Below are 24,321 nucleotides of genomic sequence, written 5' to 3'. Positions count from 1 at the left end.
AAAAATGGATATTCTCAGGGATCTAGAAGCTGAGGTTTCCCATTCCCCATCCCTTTCAAATTCAAACGAATCATCTAGGTCTAGCTCTTCATCCAAAAAGAAAAAAAACAAGAAGAGTAGGAAGGCCAAAGCTTTGCTTCACCATCACATTTCTGATGAGGCAGACAACTTCACATCCCATGAAGATCGAATTAAAAGCCTAATGTCTCCTTCATCCTTTAAAACCATGATGCTGAACCTACCATTTGTGATGAGACAACTGCTATTCAATCCATGGTTTCTACCTTTGGTGTCGAAGGAAAACCAGTTTTCTTCTGTGGTGAAAGAATCAGACACGGTGAAGAATCTCATGGAAGCCATTGAAATCTCTCCTTCTGGAGATGAAACAACTTATAAAGATGAAACCACCCTTCTAGCCGGAATCCCACCTTGCCCTGACCGGAAAATCACCTCAGATCCTGCCTTTCTACTTGAAAATCATTACCAGCGGTTAGACAATACCACCTTGAACCAAACCTCTTTTGAAAAACGTGCAGGTGCAGAAGCATTGAATGTAATGCCTTCTGATGTCCCTCTTATGGGTCAAGTCAGGGTGGGCTGCTCTTTAGCAGCTGGTTCCTTGGCTGAAAAATCAGAAGCATTAAATGCTTTGCTGACTTCTGATGTTAAGGAAAAAGCAAGGCCTGGAAGCTCCTTGTTATCTGCTGGTCCCTTCACTACAAAAGCTCTACCCAGTGGAAATCCAAACATTGAAAATGCCTCTTCATCTTTTCAGCACATTGAGCCTTCCCACCCTTTTATTCAAATGCAAAAGCTGCCTTCATTAAATGCTTCGTCCTTACACATTAAGGGGCAGAGGACATCTCTCTTCTCATCAATAAAGATGCATCTATCCCCTCCTTGAGACCTGAAACTCTGCTTTTAGCTGGTACTGCATCTGTTGAGAAGGACAGTAACAACTACTATGGCAGAAAAAATGATGGAAGGGACTCCCAGCTTGGCCCACGTCCTGGAAAAGGACAATGCTCTCTCGGGATCAGTTAATGGTATTATCTCTGAAAATGAAAAGTACCCAGTTATCTCCTACAATTTTGGGACAAAGGACCCCCAAATATCCAGTCTTCATGCAACTGCCGCTGTTAGAAGCCAGAATCCGTCTCTCCCTAAGCATCAGTGTCTCTGGTGGTGGTTTGCCTTCGGCATCTAGAGGTAATCATGCAATTGGCAGTGGGTCTTCCAAACCGCCCTGAAAAATGCTATTTTCTAATCAGGAATCTCCCCCAGCTGATACCAACCTGAACCTCATCAACCCAGGTAAGGATGAAAAGGAAAAAATGGAGCTTTTCTTCAATGATGAAGTAATTCAAAAATTTGAGGAAAAATGGGCAAATTGCCTTGTGGGCTACTTCCTAGGCAAGAGACCATACTTCCTATCTCTTAGAGAGAGCTTAGTTCGAAGATGGATAAGAGAGCTTAGTTCGAAGATGGAAACTCAATGGTAAATTACATATGTTCACTCTAGAAAATGGTTTTTTTCTGTTCAAGTTCTCCTGTCCGGACGATTGTGTTGGTGTCCTTGAAGATACGGGGCATAGTTATGGAGGAAAATCCCTCACTCTACAGCGCTGGGAACCGGACATGATCTTTGAAAAGAAATGCATTTCGGAAATTCCAGTTTGGATACGCCTCCCTGGTATCCATTTGAAGTTTTGGAATCATCATTGCCTCGGCAGGATTGCAAGTTTGATTGGAACTCCGCTATATATATGGACTCCCACACCGCTGAGGCCTCGAGACTCAATTTTGCAAGGATTTGCATCCAAATCAAGGCTGGACAACACTTACCTGACTCCATAAATCTGAGAACCTCCAAGGGAGAAGAACTTCAAAAAATAGAATATGAATGGAAGCCGAGGGCTTGTTCTTACTGCAATGATTTTAGTCATTCCACAGAGGATTGCTTCCATCATTCCTCTCGTCCAGCAGGTGAGCAAATAAAAAAAATGTGGAGACCTATCCAAAAATCAAAGGTTCGAGAAAGTAATCCTAACCATGTTGAAAATTATGCTCAGAAAGAGCTTCCCATGATCAGCAGTGAAAGCCCGAAACAAAAATTTCATGGACAACGGATTAGCTCCCCTCTTGTTCAAAGATAACGAATCCATCTATTCTCTCAAAGATATCTCAATTCCCTCCGATTAAACTAATCCCAGGATGATGCTGCGAGCTTTCGCTGGGCATTTTGGTGGATTTTGGAAGTGCTTAATTTTTTCAGAAACAAATAAACTAGAACACTTGCCAAAATTGTATAGGAATAGGAAATGATATTTTCACCTCCTTTTCCAGCATTTCACCCCCTTTTGTTTGTCTTTCCTAAAAAACGACTGCATTTCCACCCCCTTTTGTCTTTTCCTCAAAATGAAGTAGGTGGTGAAAATGCAGAAATCATCACAAATTGCAAGGACCCACCAGCCCACCCCCATCTTTGAGCATTTTTTTACGCAATGTGCTATAAAAGTTACCAAAGCATGATGAATACAATATGGTGAGTAGAACACTGATCACCTTCTTCTCCAAAGAGTAATAATCTTGCCATAATCCCACATTCTGGTCGTAGATGCTGAGTGCAGATCCTGTAATCCATACAATTTGCGGGCATTTACAAGACCATCTTTGCTACCAACAAATGCCAGGTTTGACTCCAACTCTATGCAGTCTCTATAAATTGAAAGACTTGGATGCGGTAAAGAGAGAAACCTGCACTCAAGCACAAAGAAAGGTTGGCAACCTCTGGGTGGTGGAACAGAAAATCCCATTTTGTAATATCAAATCTATTCTGGTCCATATTTCTCCAAGATTGAAAGGCTACAAGATATGATAGTAATAATTACATAATGAAGAACCATGCTCTGAATCCTTACTTCATAAAGAAAATATGGAAATGGGTGTCTGTAACAATGTCTGGTTTGCTTGTCACTCCCAATCCTTTTTATATGTTCAGTGAGATTAAGAGAGAAATAGACTCAATTCACTAATTATTTGCTTAAATTAGCTCACGGTTCAACAAACAATTGCAAATTTGGCAATAAAGTGTAGATTCAATGGAATACAAACAAGTTTTCACATCACTATAATTTTACAAAAGTAGATTTAGATGTCAGGGCCTAATAACAGATAATAAAATACTATACTCTTATGATTAAAGCTAAAACCCACTGAGATTTACTGTCCAAATCATGAGTGGATGTATTTGTTTTCTTGAACATAACATTTGCATTGGAAAGGCATGAATTAAGCTAACCAGAACTGTATCCCAATTTAAAAAAATAGTGAGATATAAAAAAGAATTGACCTTAATTGAACGGATAAAAGGTTGGTATGACATCTAAAATGAGGTTATCGAAAGAGACTATAGATCAATATCTTGCAACATACCGCTTATACATTTCTCGTGCACGCTGTATACCATCTTTTTGAAGAACCCAATTCACAACAGCAGAAGAAAGAGCAAATCCACCTTCTGTGCCACCGCCTCTGGCCATTACAATTAACATTGTCAAATATTCACTTTTTAATGGCTTATTATAGAGTTTCATTATCATTTGACCCAACAGTTCCACTTCGCTTATCCTTCAGCTTTTTAAAACAATGGCACCTACGTATTATAGTTCCATAGTTGTAATTATACATCGCATAAGAGTATGAATATGCATACAACATAAGGCATAAATATTAGTTCTGTATAGAAATATAGCATCAAAATCTTTGGTTGATGAAGTCAACTTAAAACTTATATAAATGCTGTCCCAGACCAACCTCCATGAATATCAGAAGTTTGGATTCTCCTTGTGACCGTTATCTACCTACAATACCATCATCTTGATAATCAAATTTCCAAAGATACTGCCCTCATATAATACCGATGAACATAGTTTTATTTTATCTCTCGCTTCTGGTTTCTTCTTTTATTTGTGATGGAATTATCAAGCTCTTTTTTTTTCGCCCTGTTCGTTGCTTTTTTGGTTACTGGTTTTAGCTCTACCAGAGAGAGAGAGAGAGAGAGAGAGAGAGAGAGAGCGGCGGAAGAGAGGCACAAGTCGGTGTTTTATGATATTGGGCCGAATTATTGCTTGTTTGGGTATGGGTTTAAAAGTGAGCCCTAGCCCATATAATAGGTATGGGATCCGTTGGGGCCCACTGGAACCTACGGGTCCATGTGTGCAAAATATAAAAAGCTTAGGCAAGGCAAATCCTACTTAATCTCATCAAATGTAGTAATGGCGATTGAGCTTTTATAGTTTTGGACTTTTAGGCCGAATTTTTAATCTCATCAAATGTAGTAATGGCGATTGAGCTTAGTTCGAAGATGGAAACTCAATGGTAAATTACATATGTTCACTCTAGAAAATGGTTTTTTTCTGTTCAAGTTCTCCTGTCCGGACAATTGTGTTCGTGTCCTTGAAGATACGGGGCATAGTTATGGAGGAAAACCCTCATTCTACATCGTTGGGAACCGGACATGATCTTTGAAAAGAAATGCATTTCGGAAATTCCAGTTTGGATACGCCTCCCTGGTCCCCATTGAAGTTTTGGAATCGTCATTGCCTCAGCAGGATTGCAAGTTTGATTGGAACTCCGCTATATATGGACTCCCACACCGCTGAGGCCTCGAGACTAAATTTTGCAAGGATTTGCATCCAAATCAAGCCTGGACAACAGTTACCTGACTCCATAAATCTCACAACCTCCAAGGGAGAAGAACTTCAAAAAATCGCATATGAATGGAAGCCGAGGGTTTGTTCTTACTGCAATGATTTTAGTCATTCCACAGAGGATTGCTTCCATCATTCCTCTCGTCCAGCAGGTGATCAAATAAAAAAAATGTGGAGACCTATCCAAAAATCAAAGGTTCGAGAAAGTAATCCTAACCATGTTGAAAATTATGCTCAGAAAGAGCTTCCCATGATCAGCCGTGAAAGCCCGAAACAAAAATTTCAAGGACAACGGATTAGCTCCCCTCTTGTTCAAAGATAACGAATCCATCTATTCTCTCAAAGATATCTCAATTCTCTCCTATTAAACTAATCCCAGGATGATGCTGCGAGCTTTCACTGGGCATTTTGATGGATTTTGGAAGTGCTTAATTTTTTTAGGACATGAAAGAACATAGAACAAAAAATTCTAGCACTCAAATGAATTACCTGTGAACCGTTTTCGCATATATTATCAGCACATGTGTGTAGGAACCGTTTTCGCATATTATATATATATATGTAGAGAAAGAGAGAGAGAGAAAACGGTTCCTACACATATGTGTAGATAAGTTATCTACACATTAGCTTAAAATACAGTGGGGGCCACATTATTTGGGTGATCCAAACCATTCATTTTTAAGGCCCTCACATAGATAGGGTGTCAACAAAAAATCAGATCCATAGGATCATCCTAACCATTTGAACTGTGAATGCAAAAAATAGACTAATTTGTGAAGGTTTAAAGACATCCATTTTACCTCCACAAATCGTAGGGTTGGGATGATCTTATAGATCTGATTTTTTGTAGACACCCTATCTATGTGAGGGCCTTTAAAATGGATGGCTTGGATCACCCAAACAATGTGGGCCTCCACTGTATTTTAAGCTAGTGTGTAGAGAACTCTCTACACATATGTGTAGGAACCGTTTTCTCATATATATATATATATATATATATATATATATATATATATATATATATATATATTTTATTTTTATTTTTATTTTTTTTATTTTTTTATTTTTTTTGAAATATAAGCAAGTACAAATGTGCCCAGCTGCAACAACCCCTTTTGGTTTGAGCTTTTGGTGGTGGCGTTAGAACACTCCAATCCATCTTTTCACACTTCTGATTATTATGAGAACCTTTCGTGTAATCTGGGGGTGAAGATTGACCTTTCCCACTAATATTTCTTTTTTATTTAGACAATGACTTGAGTTTCAGGCTCCATTTCTGGCTGCTTCCTCTTGAAATCAAGAGGGGGGTATTTGTCTTAGCTAGTTATGTTTGAGCCCCCTGGTCTCATTTGTGAAAACCCATTTTCTATGTCAGAAATTGTTACCAGTTCGTAATGAATTTTATCTTCTCAGAGGGAAGATCAGCCTCTTGACCCACTACGAGGAAAGGAGAAGAAAGTAAGCCAAATTTTCCCGTGTTTGGACATGATTTGACATTTTCTGCCGATCACTTGTTTTTTCGGGAAAGCAGGATTACACAGGTGGAAAATATAAATAATGACATGGAAAACCAACTTTCTTGCACTTTCCCTCCAAATTTTCTCATCAAAAGGATGGGAAAATCACTTTCCTGAGAAAACCACTTTGCTTGCATACTTTCTTTTCCTTTCTCGGCCAAGTGAACAACAGAATTTTCTCACAAAAGGAATTTTCACACAGTTTCTTTTCCTTTCTTTTCCAGTTTTCCACGTCAGATTCCTTTCCTTTATTTTCTTTTCCTGCAGCTAGAAAACAAGTAAACAGAGCCTAATAGAAGCGGCACCAAGACCCGACTTTCTCTATTGCATTCAATTTCACAAAGCCCTCTAATCTTCTTCTAACCACCCCCCCCCCCCCCCCCCGCGCGCGCTTGCTTTTTCTTGCCTCCTGTTAAAACAATCAACACACTCTCACTTTCCTAGAAAATCAACTTGACAACGAGGAGAAAAAGGAGAATCACACCAATTTCTTGTACATGGATGACTGTAAGCCTTCCCGCATCAACCCATTCTTGTTACTTATCCTCTTCACTTCATTAAACTCCTCAACATCTCTCTTAAATGTAGAGAAAAAAACCCATTTTCCTAGCTACCTAATCTAACATAGTTGCCCTAAAAAACCATGGACAGTGTGATTCCAGCTGAAATTGCAGTTACCCTTATTTTTTTTTGAACAAAATGCATATTTGAGAAAAAGAAAAGGAAAAAAGGCAGCCCAGTGCACGAGGCTCCCACCATTGCAGGGTCTTGAGAGGGCTAGGACTAGATGTACACAGCCTTGCCCTTGCTTCGCAAAGAGGGGGTTTCTGTGACATGAACCCGTAACCACCAGGTAACAATGGAAGAATCAAACAAAACGCATATTGACTAATAGAAATTTAGTTGAAAAGCCTCATTTGGCTTATCTTTGGCTATCGATCATTGAGTACTATTATATGTACGGCAGGACGAAGACCAACAATCTGACATCCTTTCAATACCCTTGTTTTTGTCCAGGAGGGAGAGAAGAAGATGAGCTCACTACTTAATGAAATTGTGAAACCTATAAAGACAAGAATGGAAATGTTTGCACGATATGATGAAGAGTGCTGCAATGGTGGCTTAATTGGAGGAGAAACTTTTCTCATTGTCTTTTAAGCAAACATTACCATAAAACCCTAAAAAAATTGAACAATAAAGTTTATTTAGTTGTTACTGATGATATGACACTTTTCATCCATGTCCAAGATGTCTTTGTTAAAATAAACAAAAACTAGAACACTTGCCAAAATTGTATAGGAATATGAAATGATATTTTCACCTCCTTTTCCAGCATTTCACCCCCTTTTGTTTGTCTTTCCTAAAAAACGACTGCATTTCCACCCCCTTTTGTCTTTTCCTCAAAATGAAGTAGGTGGTGAAAATGCCGGGAAAAGGCGTGGAATTGTTATTTCCCAATAGGAATAAGATGCAGAAATCATCACAAATTGCAAGGACCCACCAGCCCACCCCCATCTTCGAGCATTTTTTTAAGCAATGTGCTATAAAAGTTACCAAAGCATGAAGAATACAATATGGTTCGTAAAATTAACATCCAATAACATAGGTGTACAGAGGGAGTAGAACACTGATCACCTTCTTCTCCAAAGAGTAATAATCTTGCCATAATCCCACATTCTGGTCGTAGATGCTGAGTGCAGATCCATACAATTTGCGGGCATTTACAAGACCATCTTTCCTACCAACAAATGCCAGGTGTGACTCCAACTCTATGCAGTGTCTATAAATTGAAAGACTTGAATGAGGTAAAGAGAGAAACCTGCACTCAAGCACAAAGAAAGGTTGGCAACCTCTGGGTGGTGGAACAGAAAATCCCATTTTGTAATATCAAATCTATTCTGCTCCATATTTCTCCGAGATTGAAAGGCTACAAGATATGATAGTAATAATTACATCATGAAGAACCATGTTCGGAATCCTTCATAAAGAAAATATGGAATTGGGTGTCTGTAACAATGTCTGGTTTGCTTGTCACTCCCAATCCTTTTATATGTTCAGTGAGATTAAGAGAGAAATAGACTCAATTCACTAACTATCTGCTTAAATTAGCTCACGGTTCAACAAACAATTGCAAATTTGGCAATAAAGTGTAGATTCAATGGAATACAAACAAGTTTTCAAATCACTATAATTTTACAAAAGTAGATTTAGATGTCAGGGCCTAATAACAGATAATAAAATACTATACTCTTATGATTAAAGCTAAAACCCACTGGGATTTACTGTCCAAATCATGAGTGGATGTATTTGTTTTCTTGAACATAACATTTGCATTGGTAAGGCATGAATTAAGCTAACCAGAACTGTATCCCAATTTAAAAAAATAGTGAGATATAAAAAAGAATTGACCTTAATTGAACGGATAAAAGGTTGGTATGACATCTAAAATGAGGTTATCGAAAGAGACTATAGATCAATATCTTGCAACATACCGCTTATACATTTCTCGTGCACGCTGTATACCATCTTTTTGAAGAACCCAATTCACAACAGCAGAAGAAATAGCAAATCCACTTTCTGTACCACCGCCTCTGGCCATTACAATTAACATCGTCAAATGTAAATCGTGAATAACATCATAACTTCATACCAAATGTAAATCGTGAATGTTTCTCTTTCTTTGTTCCAATTTAATTTTTGATAACTAGAAATAATAACTATTTAATAGAATTAATGATTGATAAATGTTTGCCAAGTACTCAATTCTTTTGTATTTTTCCTTTTCTTATTCTTTTCCCTTACTAGCTATAACATACTTTCTATTCATTTCTTATTTTTCTCCTTTTTTGACCCAACAGTTCCACTTCGCTTATCCTTCAGCTTTTTAAAACAATGGCACCTACGTATTATAGTTCCATAGTTGTAATTATACATCGCATAAGAGTATGAATATGCATACAACATAGGGCATAAATATTAGTTCTGTATAGAAATATAGCATCAAAATCTTTGGTTGATGAAGTCAACTTAAAACTTATATAAATGGTGTCCCAGACCAACCTCCAAGAATATCAGAAGGAGATGGTTTCAAGTTGCAGGAGATGGTTTCCCAACACCTTGGTTAATGTAAAGGATCACGGTTTCTGTTTTTTCCGGGTAGGAAGAAATCTGCTTATTTTGATCTGTTGATTGAGAAAGTGAGATTAAAAATTGAAGGGTAGAAAGGGAGATTGCTCTCTGCCGGGGGGAAGTTGGTTCTCATTAACTATGTTTTAAGCAGTATCTCCCCATTTACATATTATCAACGTTTAGTCCTCCAAAGAAGGTAATCCATCTGATTGACAGTATAATTGCTAATTTCTGGTGGGGCACTCAGACCTGGCAAACGGGTGGGCCGGGCCGGGTCAACCCGCGGGTGATGCGGGTGCGGGTCACACGGGTCGGGTCAGGAAATGACCCACATTTTTTAAGGTCAGAATTTACGTGACCCGCGTGGCCCGCGGGTGGACCGGGTCAACCCGCGGGTCGCCCACAAATTCAACAGTGGTTAAATTGAATACCATTGTTAACTTGAGAGAAAAATTGCTGGTTCGAAATTCCACGCGTCTCTCTGTCTCCACGCATAGTCTCCACCGCCTCTCTCTCTCTCTCTCTAAGAAGAGCCATTACGTGTCCTTCTCCCTCACTTTCTCTCCCACGCGTCTCTCCCTAAGCCGTTCATGGTCTGCCTCCTCTATCTCCGTCTTCTCCTCCTTGCCATGCCTCCATCCAATCAAATACTATGGTTCCTCCTCAAAATCTGACCTCTCCTTCATAAAAAAACCCAACCGTCAGCATCACTAATTTCTCCCTTAATCAAATGGAAAGATAAAAAAGAGGTGAGTAAAATGCCTGTTTTTCTCTCTTTTCTTTATTAAATGGTGTCTTCTTTTTTGTTGTTTCTAAGGGTAGGCTAGATGTTTTTTGTGACTGATTTTTGGCGTGTAAGGGTTTCTCATTTCTATTTGTTTTTAATACTTTTAAGGCATGCCTTGATTTTTTAGATCATTTGGTGATAATTCTCCTGTTTCAGGAAATTCCCTATAGTCCTTATGGAATGGAGGGAATTAAGGGATGGTTCTCTTTGGACGGAGCAACATTTTGTCCCAAATAAAGAATTTTGGGGAAGAATGGCTCCAAAATAGGGTATTGATTCTGAGTTTATCATAATGTTTTCTTTTTATGGTAGGACCCAGTATGAACGGTTGTGATGACCGCGGGTTGACCCGACCCGACCCTTGTTTTTGCGGGTTGGGTCATCCGCGGGTTGGTTTTGACGGGTCACTAAAACCCAGACCCGTGCCTTCAAATTTGCGGGTGAGTCGGGTCGACCCGCGGGCACGGGTCGAGTTTGCCAGGTCGCAGCCACAACTTGAGATCAAAAACTCATTGGGTGGCATGGAAGCTCATTTGCAAACCCAAGGAGGGAGGTCTAGAGGCACCAAAGCGCTGGACTATTGCAAGGCCTTTCGTATGAATTTACTCCACAAGCATCATCAAAGGGATTCCTTATGTAGTAAATTCTTTTTTTTTGATCGGTTATGTAGTAAATTCTTCATCTCAACTTATGGTAAGAGGTCAGCACTGGAATTTGGTGGAACCTTGTGGCAGTAGCTCTAGTTTTGAAAACAATCCACTCCAGCACGAGTCTAAGTCGATCTGCCAATACTCCTGCCAAAATCTTATACCCTCCACCAAACCTAAATCTGATAGGATCTCTGCACCATCCTTTTTGGTATCAAAGTGATGAACGAAGCCCCCACAATCTTATCCAAGCTCATCCCAAGAAAGAACCTCGAAAAGAGCCGCAGCACATCCTCATCTACAACGTGTCAAAAACTTTTGGAAGGATGCCATAAAAGATTGAAATCCATCAGGCCGTGGAGCCTGATCCCTACTCAGAGAATATCCTCTTCCTCACCTCTAATGTAGATGAGTCTACTCATAGAGAATATCCTCTTCCTCACCTCTATTGTAGACGAGCTCTCCAGCTCCTCCCACTCCCTCTCCTCAATCTGATCAGTGAAATACCCTCTGACTTGGGAAGCAGCCCTCTCTCTATAGCATATAAATCCTCATAAAACCTCGCAATCTCCATAGTGATATCGCCCAGATCATTGGGTCTAATGTCATCAATCACCAAGCTCTAAGTGTGATTGGACCTCCTCCTGGCACTCACAAGTCACAATGCTATGGAAGTATACAGTGTTTTTGTTATTATTAAAAAAAAGGAAAAAAGAAAAAAGACAGTGGTTTTGTCCCTTTCTTTCAACCACTTTATTATTTAAAAAAAAAATTCTTTCAACCACTTTATATGGGCCCTCTATCTGCATTATCTCTCCTCTTGTTTATTCTAATAGATATTTCCACCCAAATTCGAGGTGATAATAAGAATATTGAGTGAAAAATATTATTAGTACACTCAGCTCGATTCATTTACGAAAACTTGATCTAAGCATGACGAAGTTGGACAATAACTAGGATGTGAAATCTATATCAAACATGAAAATTGCCCTCTTCAAGAGGTGAATCCCATAAACTGAAGACAAAAAAGATTCAATATCTGGTGCTTGCACGCGCGTGTGCGTCCGTGTTCATATTCACGAGGGAAATAGCAATTACCAAAAGACAAGTTAAAATTGGACGGGGGAAAATATATCAGAAAATTGCATGGCAGAAAGACAACATTTCATGTGGTAGAAGATATACAGAAAATGACTGTAATTATGTTGTTGGTATGACCGTATGAGACATATTTCTCCATAAACTTTGTAATCATGAGTTGACAACAGAGAAAAGGAACCAGATGAAGGAACTAGTCACATACCATAAGCCACAAGCTTTCACCTTCTGAAATGGCTATTTTTCTTGATACACATTCCATGAGTTTAAAGATAGACTGAAGGTCATCTTTACTGAGGGAAGCAGATTTCATTGTAACCCATTTCATCTCTATTGAAACCCTTAAGACCCATAACTTTGCTGCCCCCGAAAGCTCTCCATTGCAAAACTTTTCTGCTAGCTCTCTTGCTTCGTCCGGTCTCCCTAATTGCAAACAGAAGGAAATCTATTGGTGAGCGAGATCCTCCGTCATGCATCCTTTGGATTCAACCTTTTCATATACTTTCAACAGATGTGATGTGAAATCTGCAGAATTTTTGGAAGTTTGGATTCTCCTTGTGACGACCATTATCTACCTACAATACCATCATCTTGATAATCAAATTTCCAAAGATACTGCCCTTATATAATACCGATGAACATAGTTTTATTTTATCTCTCACGTCTGGTTTCTTCTTTTATTTGTGATGGAATTATCAAGCTCTTTTTTTTTCGCCCTGTTCGTTGCTTTTTTGGTTACTGGTTTTAGCTCTACCAGAGAGGGACAGAGAGAGAGAGAGAGAGAGAGAGCGGCGGAAGAGAGGCACAAGTCGGTGTTTTATGATATTGGGCCGAATTTTGCAGTTTCCCATAGTTCACGCCACAAATTGCCTAGACATGGCCAAGTAAAACGATCAGAAAATAAAAATTAAGGGACTCCATAAATAAATTCTGAATATGCATCTATGTATATACATGCATACATATTTATTATTAAGTAGTTAGAAGATGAATGTAAACATCATACACAGATCTGTTGCTGATCACCAGAAACATACTATACAGTTTTGACCCCATTCTTTCCTTCCACAATATGAAAGACTAACTACTTGGACCACTAGTTCGTCCAAAGAATGAAAAGATTTTACTGGGAAACTTCAGAAATGTCAACCTATTCTTTATTAAAACGTATATAAGAAAAAAGATGAACCTAGAAAGTAGAAATGCCTATAGAAGGGAAAGTTTGGAGTGGAGAAGAACCTTGTAAAAGCACCCAAATAGGCTTTGTAGCATTTGATCACGGGAGGATCAGAGGATCACGGGATGACCATCCCCTCCTTTAAAAATCATGGTGAACCACCCACCCTCTATGACATTGCCCTATATACACGTCTATGACAGGAGTGGTGGTTCTTCATTCTTATGGCATGCCTAGTAGAATGCTGGATTACAACAGACATATACTAGCAGCCCGCTGGTATTGATGAACAGACTCATCTAAGCTTGCACCTTTATAGCTAAGCTACAAGTGTATTAGAGAGAGGGTAGCATGATATTAAAAAGGGGTCAGTCCACATTCTTAGGTGATCCAGAAGGATATAAGTAAATGACATAGTCCATGCAGGCCAGAAGAGGTGCACATTGCTGATTTCATCATTGTGGGAAGTTTCTGCGGTAGTTTAAAAACTAAACAAGTTAAATCGGAATGTGGCTGAAACAACCGGATTGAGAATTCAGCCAGGTTTTCATTGAAACTCCATTTTCAAAAGCATAAATGAACATAGAACAAAAAATTCATTGCAAAAAACCCCTTGAATTTAATTAAGGTGCTAAAAATTACTCCCAATGATTGCTTCATGAGATTCTTGTGGAGTTGGCATTGGCAATGAGCTTCGCTTGTCATTGACAGTCGGTCTCCTTCTCTCGTCTCCCAACTACGATTTGCAAGAAATCCAAGATTCTAAAATCAGCGTATCCAAACGGCCCCTAAGTAAACTTTATTTATAAAATATTATAGTATGCCCTCTAATAAATAATATTGGAGATGGAAGGATAGAATATCCTCTTTATTTATAAATTTAAAATTTTAAAAATTGGCTTTTGACAGCTTGTTATGAATTTTAATAGCGACCTGCAAAAAGATTTTAATAGCTTGTTATGAATTCAGAACATTCTCTTTGTTCTGAATGATTTATTTCAGCAACATGGTTTCTTTCCTTTGAATGAAAATTAAAGTAATGAAAACCTTTAATCTTTTGACCGGTTAAATGGTCCCATCGCGATACTTACAGGCTGAACATTTAGAGCGGACTCCACAAGGAAATAGTCCCATGTTTGGATACCTCTTGCTTTTGTATTTGGATTTGGATTTGAGTTTTGGATACAAAATACATTAGTCATCCTCATGGTCAAGTTGCACGGGAGAGAGAGGGACTCCACAAGAAACTCAGACGCTCCTTCCTTACAAAGACATTGTAGGCAGTTCACCTGTCATGTTCTCTTTAATGTTTTGACGAGTCAAGTGGTCCCACTGCGTGATTGCTCCATTTAATTGCCAAACTCGGAATGAAACTACTTTTTGGTCCCATCTTGGCCGGCCAACTTGGAACCCCAATTGTTATGAGAATATGTGAGATACACGAGAGAAATTGAACATGAATGCACTGTGCAAAGGAAAACGTGAAAGCAACACTCTACAAAATTTATTCACGTTACTGTTTATGTATATACAAGTGTTGAGAGAGGGGAAAATGCCAAAAAGAAACTGAGACGCTACTTTTTGGTCCCACTGAGTGACTTATAGGCTGATCTTTGAGAGCCGACCCCACAAGGAAATAAGTGTCCCGTCTAATTCTCTTTGCCATGTTTGGTAACCATGAATAAATAGGTAGTGCCCCACAAATCATTTCGATAAGATGATTCTAACCTATGATGTTTCAATAATATGCAGTCCCTCTATAGATTGGAGGGTTAGGATAATCCCATCGAACTTATTTTTGGGGCACGACCTATTTATTTTATAGGCCAATAAACGAATGGTCTGGATCATCACATAAAGCGGGCGTATCGTACTTTTTAAAAGATACATGACTAAAACGTACAAATCTCGAGAAAGTGGTAGGAAAAGTGGGAGAGATAGAATTGGAGGGCGAAATGTTGCTTAAATAGGGAAAACAAAAAACAATATTGACTTAGGTTTTTACTCTCCCTCTCCCACGCCTCTCTTCCGTTACTTGATAAGCTAATGAATTGACTCCAAGACCTGCATCTATTCCATTGTAGGCAGTTCACCCGTCATGGAATGGCTTTGGGCCGAAAGTCATATTTTAGCAAAGGAAAATGCCAAAAAGAAACTCAGACGCTCCTTCCTTTATAAGGCACGTCCATTGTAGGCAGTTCACCCGTCATGTTCTCTTTAATGTTTTGACGAGTCAAGTGGTCCCACTGCGTGACTTATAGGCTGATCTTTGAGAGCGGACCCCACAAGGAAATAAGCGTCCCGTCGGCCACGTTTGGTAACCAAGAAATTTTTTTCATAGAATATTAGTGTTGACTGTTGAGAGAGGGGAATATTTAATTTTTTTAAAAAAAATTACTATATGGCCCACTTTATGGGGTGCTCTAGACAGTTCATTTGTGGTGCTAAAAAATGAACGGTCTAGATCATCCCATAAAGCGGGGCGTATTGTACTATTTAAAAAAATACATGACTCGTTCACGTATAAAATCTCGAGAGAGGAGTAAGGAAAGTGGGAGAGATAGAATGAGTGAGGAAATGTTGCTTAAATAGAGAAAACAGAAAACAATATTGACTAAGGTTTTTGCTCTTCCATTATAAGGTAATGGCGGTCCAAGACCTGCTTCTATTCCCTGGAATTTTTATTTTTTTTAATTGTTGTCAATGGTCCCACCACGAGACTGACAAATTCACTCCAAAGTCCCACTGCCGTGTGTCTCAAACCTTTCTTTACTCGTTTTAGGTTTTCCTTTTTGTTGGCTACGCCTATTTAAAAGGTATTGGAGTCTGTTATCCTCACCTCCATCCTTCTCTTTAAAGAATGGGTTGGATTTCTCAAATCAAAACCCCAGCTTTTCAGTTGGTTTTAATATTATGCAACTTGGCCATCTTTGTAAGATCGGTAAATGATGAAGGAAAATGGCTATTGGAGTTCAAGAAGGATCTCATTGACAACAATGGCCAGCTTCGAGGATGGAATTCATCCCATTTAACTCCTTGCGATTGGAGAGGGATAAGTTGTATCCACAACTCTAAGGTAACTTCCATCAATCTCCAAGCCTTTAATTTGTCAGGCCATCTGTCTTCCACCTTCTGTGAGCTCCGTCACCTCACAACATTTAACATATCAAACAACATGATTTCCGATCTTGTCCCTAAGAAGCTTGCAAGCTGCAGTAATTTGCAAGTTCTAGACCTTAGCAATAATACGCTTCGTGGGGAGATACCCCCCGAGCTTTGTGGTATGCCTTCCTTGAAGAAACTAAACTTTTCTTTTAATGACCTTACTGGTAAAATCCCAACGGAGATCGGAAACTTGTCTTCTCTCGAAGAGCTTTTCATTTCTAACAATAATCTCACTGATGTAATTCCTTCATCAGTTAGAGTGTTGAAAAAGCTTCGGGTTTTCGATGTGGATTGGAACTCTCTCTCGGGTACAGTACCTGTTGAAATTAGTGAATGCGATAGCCTTGAGGAATTAAGGTTGGCAAGTAATAGGCTTGAAGGTTTTATTCCTAGGGAGCTTCAAAGGCTTCAGAATCTAACCAAATTAAGTCTTTATGACAACCATCTATCTGGTGAGATTCCTCCTGAGCTCGGGAATTGCAGAAGCATAGAGTATCTTGCCTTGAGTGGCAATAATTTCACCGGTAGCATTCATGTGGAGTTGGCTCAGATTCAGACTCTTCGGATCCTTGATATCTCTATCAATCAGCTAACGGGATTCATTCCGGAAGAGTTGTGTCAGATTCAATCTCTTCAGTTTCTCGGTCTCTCTGTAAATCATTTATCTGGAAAGATACCCTGTGGGCTCTGGAATTGTAGTAGCTTAGTGTATCTTTTGTTGGGTGGCAATAATTTCACTGGAGACATTCCCAAGGAGCTTGGAAATTTCTCTATCTTACAGATTCTTGACTTGAGTTACAATAATTTCACTGGATACATTCCCAAGGAGCTTGGAAAGTTATCTAGCTTACGGGATCTTGACTTGAGTAACAATCATTTCACTGGAGACATTCCCAAGGAGCTTGGAAAGTTATCTAGCCTAGTGTATCTTGTCTTGAATAAAAACCATTTCACTGGAGACATTCCCAAGGAGCTTGGAAAGTTATCTAGCCTAGTGTATCTTGTCTTGAAGAACAATCATTTCACTGGAGACATTCCCAAGGAGCTTGGAAAGTTATCTAGCTTATGGCTTCTTGACTTGAATAACAATAATTTCACTGGAGACATTCCCAAGGAGCTTGGAAATTTATCCAACTTGGTATATTTCTTTGCCAACTCCAATGGATTGAACGGAATGATTCCAAGCGAATTGGGAAATTGTAGTAGGGCTGTCCAGATTAATCTTTCTAAAAATCAGCTGAAAGGATACATTCCTAAAGAGCTGAGTCAAATTCAGACTCTTAATGTGCTCAATCTTTCCTTTAACCTTCTAGAAGGGAGTATTTCCCCAGCTTTTGGAGAAATGGTGCCTGGTGTTTCATTTTTAGATTTTTCTTCGAACCATATAGATGGAACCATACCCTCATCTATATGTAAAATAAAATTTCTGGAAGTTGTTGATTTCTCGAATAATTGTTTATCAGGAGAACTGCCTGATTGTTGGCAAGATTCACCTAAACTGGCCATTATGAACTTTGAAAATAATACTCTCTCTGGGAATATTCCTAGCTCATTTGGTTCTTTACTTGGTCTCAAATATTTGCAATTGGGAAATAATAATTTCTCCGGAGAAGTTCCATTGTACTTGAAAAAATGTGTGGGCTTGGTACTTGTTGATCTTGGTGGGAATAGATTAACTGGAAATATACCGACATTTATAGGAGAAAGTCTATCAAATCTAGAGGTTCTCCGCCTACGATCAAACATGTTTGATGGGAGAATTTCTTCAGAGCTATCGTATCTTACTTCTCTCCATGTCTTGGATCTCGCACATAATCGTCTTTCGGGAACCATACCACGGTGTTTCAGCAATTTCAGCGCCATGGCTTTGACACAGAAATCAAGCAACGATCATAATTTCAAATCTAGAGTGGATGGTTACAAAATGCACATTTCGTTAGTCACGAAAGGGATAGAACTTTCATATACAGCGACACTTTCACTTATGATAAGCATTGACCTTTCAAGTAATTATATAAGTGGAGATATCCCTGAAGAACTAATGGGTCTTTTTGGATTGCATAGCTTGAACTTATCTGGAAATCATTTGACAGGAATGATCCCACCAAAGATTGGTCACTTGCAATCGTTGGAATCCCTTGACTTATCAAGAAACAAGCTCTCCGGTATAATCCCTCAAAGCATCTCTGCTCTAACTTTTTTAAGTTTCTTGAATTTGTCAGAAAACAACTTGTCAGGGAAAATTCCATCCGGATCTCAGCTCCAAACTCTCGATAACGCATCCATCTATTCTGGCAACCCTGGACTTTGCGGGCCTCCACTCACAAAAAAATGCTCGGAAGATGAAATACCTCAACATCCACTTCCTCCTGCCGGAGATAAAGATGTGTCTGGATTTATGTGGTTTTATGTTGGCATGGCACCGGGATTCGTCATGGGGCTTTTGGGAGTCTGTGGCATTTTATTGCTGAAGAAGTCTTGGAGATACGCCTACTTCCGATTCTTTGATGACATGAACGATTGGCTGGTTGTGACTGCAACAGTAAAGATACGTAGAATCAGAAAGAAATTGATCGGATAGTAGAGCAGGTGGTGTTTGCAAGCAGTTTCTACATAGATGGTAAGGTAAAATAATGAGTACTAGTATTGCTTTTTTAGTCTACTATTTGCAAATGAGGGGAAAAAACTCTTTATCTTTAAGTTGCCACAAAGTTGACCAAAAATTTAGTACATTTGCAATATATGTATGAGATGTAAACATTCATCTGATCTGACCCATTGTGGATTATTCAAACAAATGTTACTCCCGTTTTCCACTAAATAATGTGCATTAATTTTTTTAACACCCATTTTTAGTTGAAAGAAGAAAAGCCCAAGCTAACAATGCTTAATTACCCAATTAATTGTACTGCTATCTTTGTATTATCTTTGTTCCTTCAGGACCACCTCGGTTCTGTTTTTACATATATATATATTCTGTTGCCCTTTTCAAAAAAAAAATTGCTGAATTGTAATCCTCAAAAATTTTCTGGGATTTGCTAGTTTGAAAAACCACGATGGGCCCACTAGTCGAATGTTTTGGAACTAGTACACTTGGATGGAAATTAATTGGTGTATCCAAGAGTTTTCACACCATAATGTTTTATATTTGAGCTGACTGAATCTTTGTCAAGAACTTCTGTAACTTTTCATTCAATTTTGATCTAATTTGAGACTTCATTGAGACTGGAGCCCTTTGGCCGCTAAGGTGACATGGTGAATTCCACGAGAAGGTTACTACAGAGGAAGATGATAACAACATCGAAGATCTTCATTCTTTTGTTCTAGTAAGCATAAAGAGGTTCCATTGGTGGGCCTTGTGCACTTTTTGTTCCTCTAATTCTAGTGAAAGACATGTATCTGTTCTCTAAAGATGGTTCTAATAGTGCAAAATCAATCAAGCTTAAAGACCTTGCCTCCAGTGAAAATCTAGAATCTCTGCCCTTGGGTGAAAAAATGGATATTCTCAGGGATCTAGAAGCTGAGGTTTCCCATTGCCCATCCCTTTCAAATTCAAACGAATCATCTAGGTCTAGCTCTTCATCCAATAAGAAAAAAAAACAAGAAGAGTAGGAAGAAGGCCAAAGCTTTGCCTCACCATCACATTCTGATGAGGCAGACAGCTTCACATCCTATGAAGATCGAATTAAAAGCCTAATGTCTCCTTCATCCTTTAAAACCATCATACTGAACCTACCATTTGTGATGAGACAACTGCTATTCAATCCATGGTTTCTACCTTTGGTGTCGAAGGAAAACCAGTTTTCTTCTGTGGTGAAAGAATCAGACAGGGTGAAGAATCTCATGGAAGCCATTGAAATCTCTCCTTCTGAAGACGAAACAACTTATAGAGATGAAACCACCCTTCTCGCCGGAATCCCACCTTGCCCATACCGGAAAATCACCTCAATCCTGCCTTTCTACTTGAAAATCATTACCAGTGGTTAGACAATACCACCTTGAACCTAACCTCTTTTGAAAAACGTGCAGGTTCAGAAGCATTGAATGTAATGCCTTCTGATGTCCCTCTTATGGGTCAAGTCAGGGTGGGCTACTCTTTACCAGCTGGTTCCTTGGCTAAAAAATCAGAAGCATTAAATGCTTTGCTGACTTCTGATGTTAAGGAAAGAGCATGGCTGAAAAGCTCCTTTGTTATCTGCTGGTCCCTTCACTACAAAAGCTCAACCCAGTGGAAATCCAAACATTGAAAATGCCTCTTCATCTTTTCAGTAGACTTGGCAAAAGCGACCCGTGCCCGCGGATCGACCCGACTCACCCGCAAATTTGCGGGCACGGGTCTCAGTTTTAGTGACCCGTCAAAACTAACCCACGGGTGACCCACCCTGCAAAAACACAGGTCGGGTCGAGTCAACCAGCGAGCACCCGCATTTTTAACGTATTTTTTTGGAGAATATTATTAGCACTACTGTTTTTTTATGAGGGCACTCCTAACTTTATAAAAAGTATGGTATGGCCCGCACCATAGGATTATCCAAACCGTCCATTAAATGGGCCATAGCCTAAATAGGTTATGCCCCAAAATTATTTCCATTGGTTGATTCTAACCCTCCGATCTATAGAGGGTTAGGATCAACCATCTAACATTCAGATTGGAGGGTTAGGATCATCCTATGGAAATGATTTTTGGAGCATAAGCTATTTAGGCTATGGCCCATCTAATGGACGGTTTGGATCATCCTATGGTGTGGGCCATACCATACTTTTAATAAAGTGAGAGTGCCCTCGTAAGAAAACAGTAGTGTTGATAACATTTTTTTTTTATAAGAACTTGCTAGCAAACTTCTCCTATGTCACTTCTCGGCATGTGGCCATCCTTGGTGCAAAGACGGGCACAGATGGCAAAGATGTCAAAGGTTGCTAGCAAAAGCAAGAAAAAAAAGTAATCATTACAAAATAAAAAGTAAAATTGTTGAAGTTATAAAGTTTTAAATGAAAAATTACCTAAAAATAGTTATAAAGTTTTGAAATTACGAAAAAAAAATACCAACAAAATGTGGAAAGTTATGACAATTACCGGAAAAAAATTGAGGTCAAATCATTAGAATTACAATCCCCTATTTGCGGGTGACCCGCGGGTTGACCAGTCCTACCCGCGGTTCACCTAAATTCTGACCCGCAAAAATGCGGGTCATCTCCTGACCCAACCCGTGTGACCCGCACCTGCATCACCCGCGGGTTGACCCGGCCGGACCCACCCTTTTGCCAGGTCTACTTTTCAGCACATTGAGCCTTCCCACCCTTTTATTCAAATGCAAGAGCTGGCTTCATTAATGCTTCGTCCTTGCACATTAATGGGCAGGAGGACAGAAGGACATCTCTCTTCTCATCAATAATGATGCTTCTATCCCCTCGTTGAGACCTGAAACTCTGCTTTTAGCTGGTACTGCATCTATTGAGAAGGACAGTAACAAACTGTCTTTTATTAGTTCTGCTACTATGGCAGAAAAAGTAATGGAAGGGACTCCCAGCTGCCACCTTTCTTGATTTCTAACCTCAATGCCAGCTTGGCCCACGTCCTGGAAAAGGACAATGCTCTCTTGGGATCAGTTAATGGTCTTATCTCTGAAAATGAATAGTATCCAGTTATCTCCTACAATTTTGGGACAAGGGACCCCCAAATATCCAGTTTTCATGCAACTGCCGCTGTTAGAAGCCAGAATCCGTCTCTCCCTGCAAACATCAGTGTCTCTGGTGGTGGTTTGCCTTCGGAAAATGCTATTTTCTAATCAGAATCTCCCCCAGCTGATACCAACCTTAACCTCATCAATCCAGGTAAGGATGAAAAGGAAAAAATGGAGCTTTTCTTCAATGATGAAGTAATTCAAAAATTTGAGGAAAAATGGGCAAATTGCCTAGTGGGCTACTTCCTAGGTAAGAGACCATACTTCCCATCTCTTAGAGAGAGCTTAGTTCGAAGATGGAAACTCAATGGTAAATTACATATATTCACTCTAGAAAATGGTTTTTTCTGTTCAAGTTCTCCTGTCCGGACAATTGTGTTCGTGTCCTTGAAGATACGGGGCATAGTTATGGAGGAAAACCCTCATTCTACATCGCTCGGAACCGGACATGATCTTTGAAAAGAAATGCATTTCGGAAATTCCAGTTTGGATACGCCTCCCTGGTCTCCATTGAAGTTTTGGAATCATCATTGCCTCAGCAGATTGCAAGTTTGATTGGAACTCCGCTATATATGAACTCCCACACCGCTGAGGCCTCGAGACTAAATTTTGCAAGGATTTGCATCCAAATCAAGGCTGGACAACAGTTACCTGACTCCATAAATCTCAGAACCTCCAAGGGAGTAGAACTTCAAAAGATAGAATATGAATGGAAGCCGAGGGCTTGTTCTTACTGCAATGATTTTAGTCATTCCACAGAGGATTGCTTCCATCATTCCTCTCGTCCAGCAGGTGATCAAATATAAAAAAATGTGGAGACCTATCCAAAAATCAAAGGTTCGAGAAAGTAATCCTAACCATGTTGAAAATTATGCTCAGAAAGAGCTTCCCATGATCAGCCGTGAAAGCCCGAAACAAAAATTTCAAGGACAACGGATTAGCTCCCCTCTTGTTCAAAGATAACGAATCCATCTATTCTCTCAAAGATATCTCAATTCTCTCCTATTAAACTAATCCCAGGATGATGCTGCGAGCTTTCACTGGGCATTTTGGTGGATTTTGGAAGTGCTTAATTTTTTTAGGACATGAAAGAACATAGAAAAAAAATTCTAGCACTCAAATGAATTACCTGTGAATATATATATATATATATTATTTATTTTTTTTTAATTTTTTTTGAAATATAAGCAAGTACAAATGTGCCTAGCTGCAACAACCCCTTTTGGTTTGAGCTTTTGGTGGTGGCGTTAGAACACTCCAATCCATCTTTTCACACTTGTGATTATTATGAGAACCTTTCGTGTAATCTGGGGGTGAAGATTGACCTTTCCCACTTATATTTCTTTTTTATTTAGACAATGACTTGAGTTTCAGGCTCCATTTCTGGCTGCTTCCTCTTGAAATCAAGAGGGGGGTAATTGTCTTAGCTAGTTATGTTTGAGCCCTCTGGTCTCATTTGTGAAAACCCATTTTCTATGTCAGAAATTGTTACCGGTTAGTAACGAATTTTATCTTCTCAGAGGGGAGATCAGCCTCTTGACCCACTACGAGGAAAGGGTCGTTTCTCTTTTATGTGAACTTTGTCAGGATTTATCACTAGACTCCCAGACTTTTCCTAGGCTAACTTACCAATACCAGATAAACATAAAGACTCCAAACAGCATAGACATATTTCTATAATTATTGAATAATTCTCTAAGGCTCTGTTCACTTGCCTTCTTGAGAAAGGAAAGGAGAAGAAAGAAAGCCAAATTTTCCCGTGTTTGGACATGATTTGACATTTTCTGCCGATCACTTGTTTTTTCGGGAAAGCAGAATTACACAGGTGGAAAATATAAATAATGACGTGGAAAACCAACTTTCTTGCACTTTCCATCTAAATTTTCTCACCAAAAGGATGGGAAAATCACTTTCCTGAGAAAACCACTTTGCTTGCATACTTTCTTTTCCTTTCTCGGCCAAGTGAACAACGGAATTTTCTCACAAAATAAATTTTCTCACAGTTTCTTTTCCTTTCTTTTCCAGTTTTCCACGTCAGATTCCTTTCCTTTATTTTCTTTTCCTGCAGCTAGAAAACAAGTAAACAGAGCCTAACAGAAGCGGCACCAAGACCAGACTTTCTCTATTGCATTCAATTTCACAAAGCCCTCTAATCTCCTTCTACCCCCCCCCCCCCCCCCCCCCCCCCCCCCCCGCTTTTTTCTTGCCTCCTTTTAAAACAATCAACACCCTCTCACCTTCCTAGAAAATTATCTGCAACTTGACAACGAGGAGAAAAAGGAGAATCACACCAATTTCTTGTACATGGATGACTGTAAGCCTTCCCGCATCAACCCATTCTTGTTACTTATCCTCTTCACTTCATTAAACTCCTCAACATCTCTCTTAAATGTAGAGAAAAAAAACCA

At 39.3% G+C, this 24,321-nt stretch overlaps 2 protein-coding genes across 2 annotated transcripts in view; one reads left to right on the top strand and one right to left on the bottom strand.

The window, feature by feature from the left end:
• LOC143892882 (Rab3 GTPase-activating protein catalytic subunit) overlaps nt 1-24,321 on the bottom strand; it is a 55,425-nt gene that overhangs the window by 7,852 nt on the left and 23,252 nt on the right. The window lies entirely within an intron of this gene.
• Nucleotides 15,928-18,996, top strand: LOC143845915 (uncharacterized). Its single transcript, XM_077354314.1, has one exon. It carries the CDS (start codon nt 15,928-15,930, stop codon nt 18,811-18,813), a length of 2,886 nt encoding a protein of 961 aa, XP_077210429.1. The 3' UTR covers nt 18,814-18,996.

Source organism: Tasmannia lanceolata, unplaced genomic scaffold (assembly GCF_043159265.1).
Source record: "Tasmannia lanceolata isolate RefF3 unplaced genomic scaffold, GAP_Taslan_0.1 ptg000015l, whole genome shotgun sequence".
In the NCBI taxonomy this organism is placed as follows: domain Eukaryota; kingdom Viridiplantae; phylum Streptophyta; class Magnoliopsida; order Canellales; family Winteraceae; genus Tasmannia; species Tasmannia lanceolata.
Note: the sequence above shows the minus strand (reverse complement) of the source record. Positions and strands in the feature narration are given on the sequence as shown.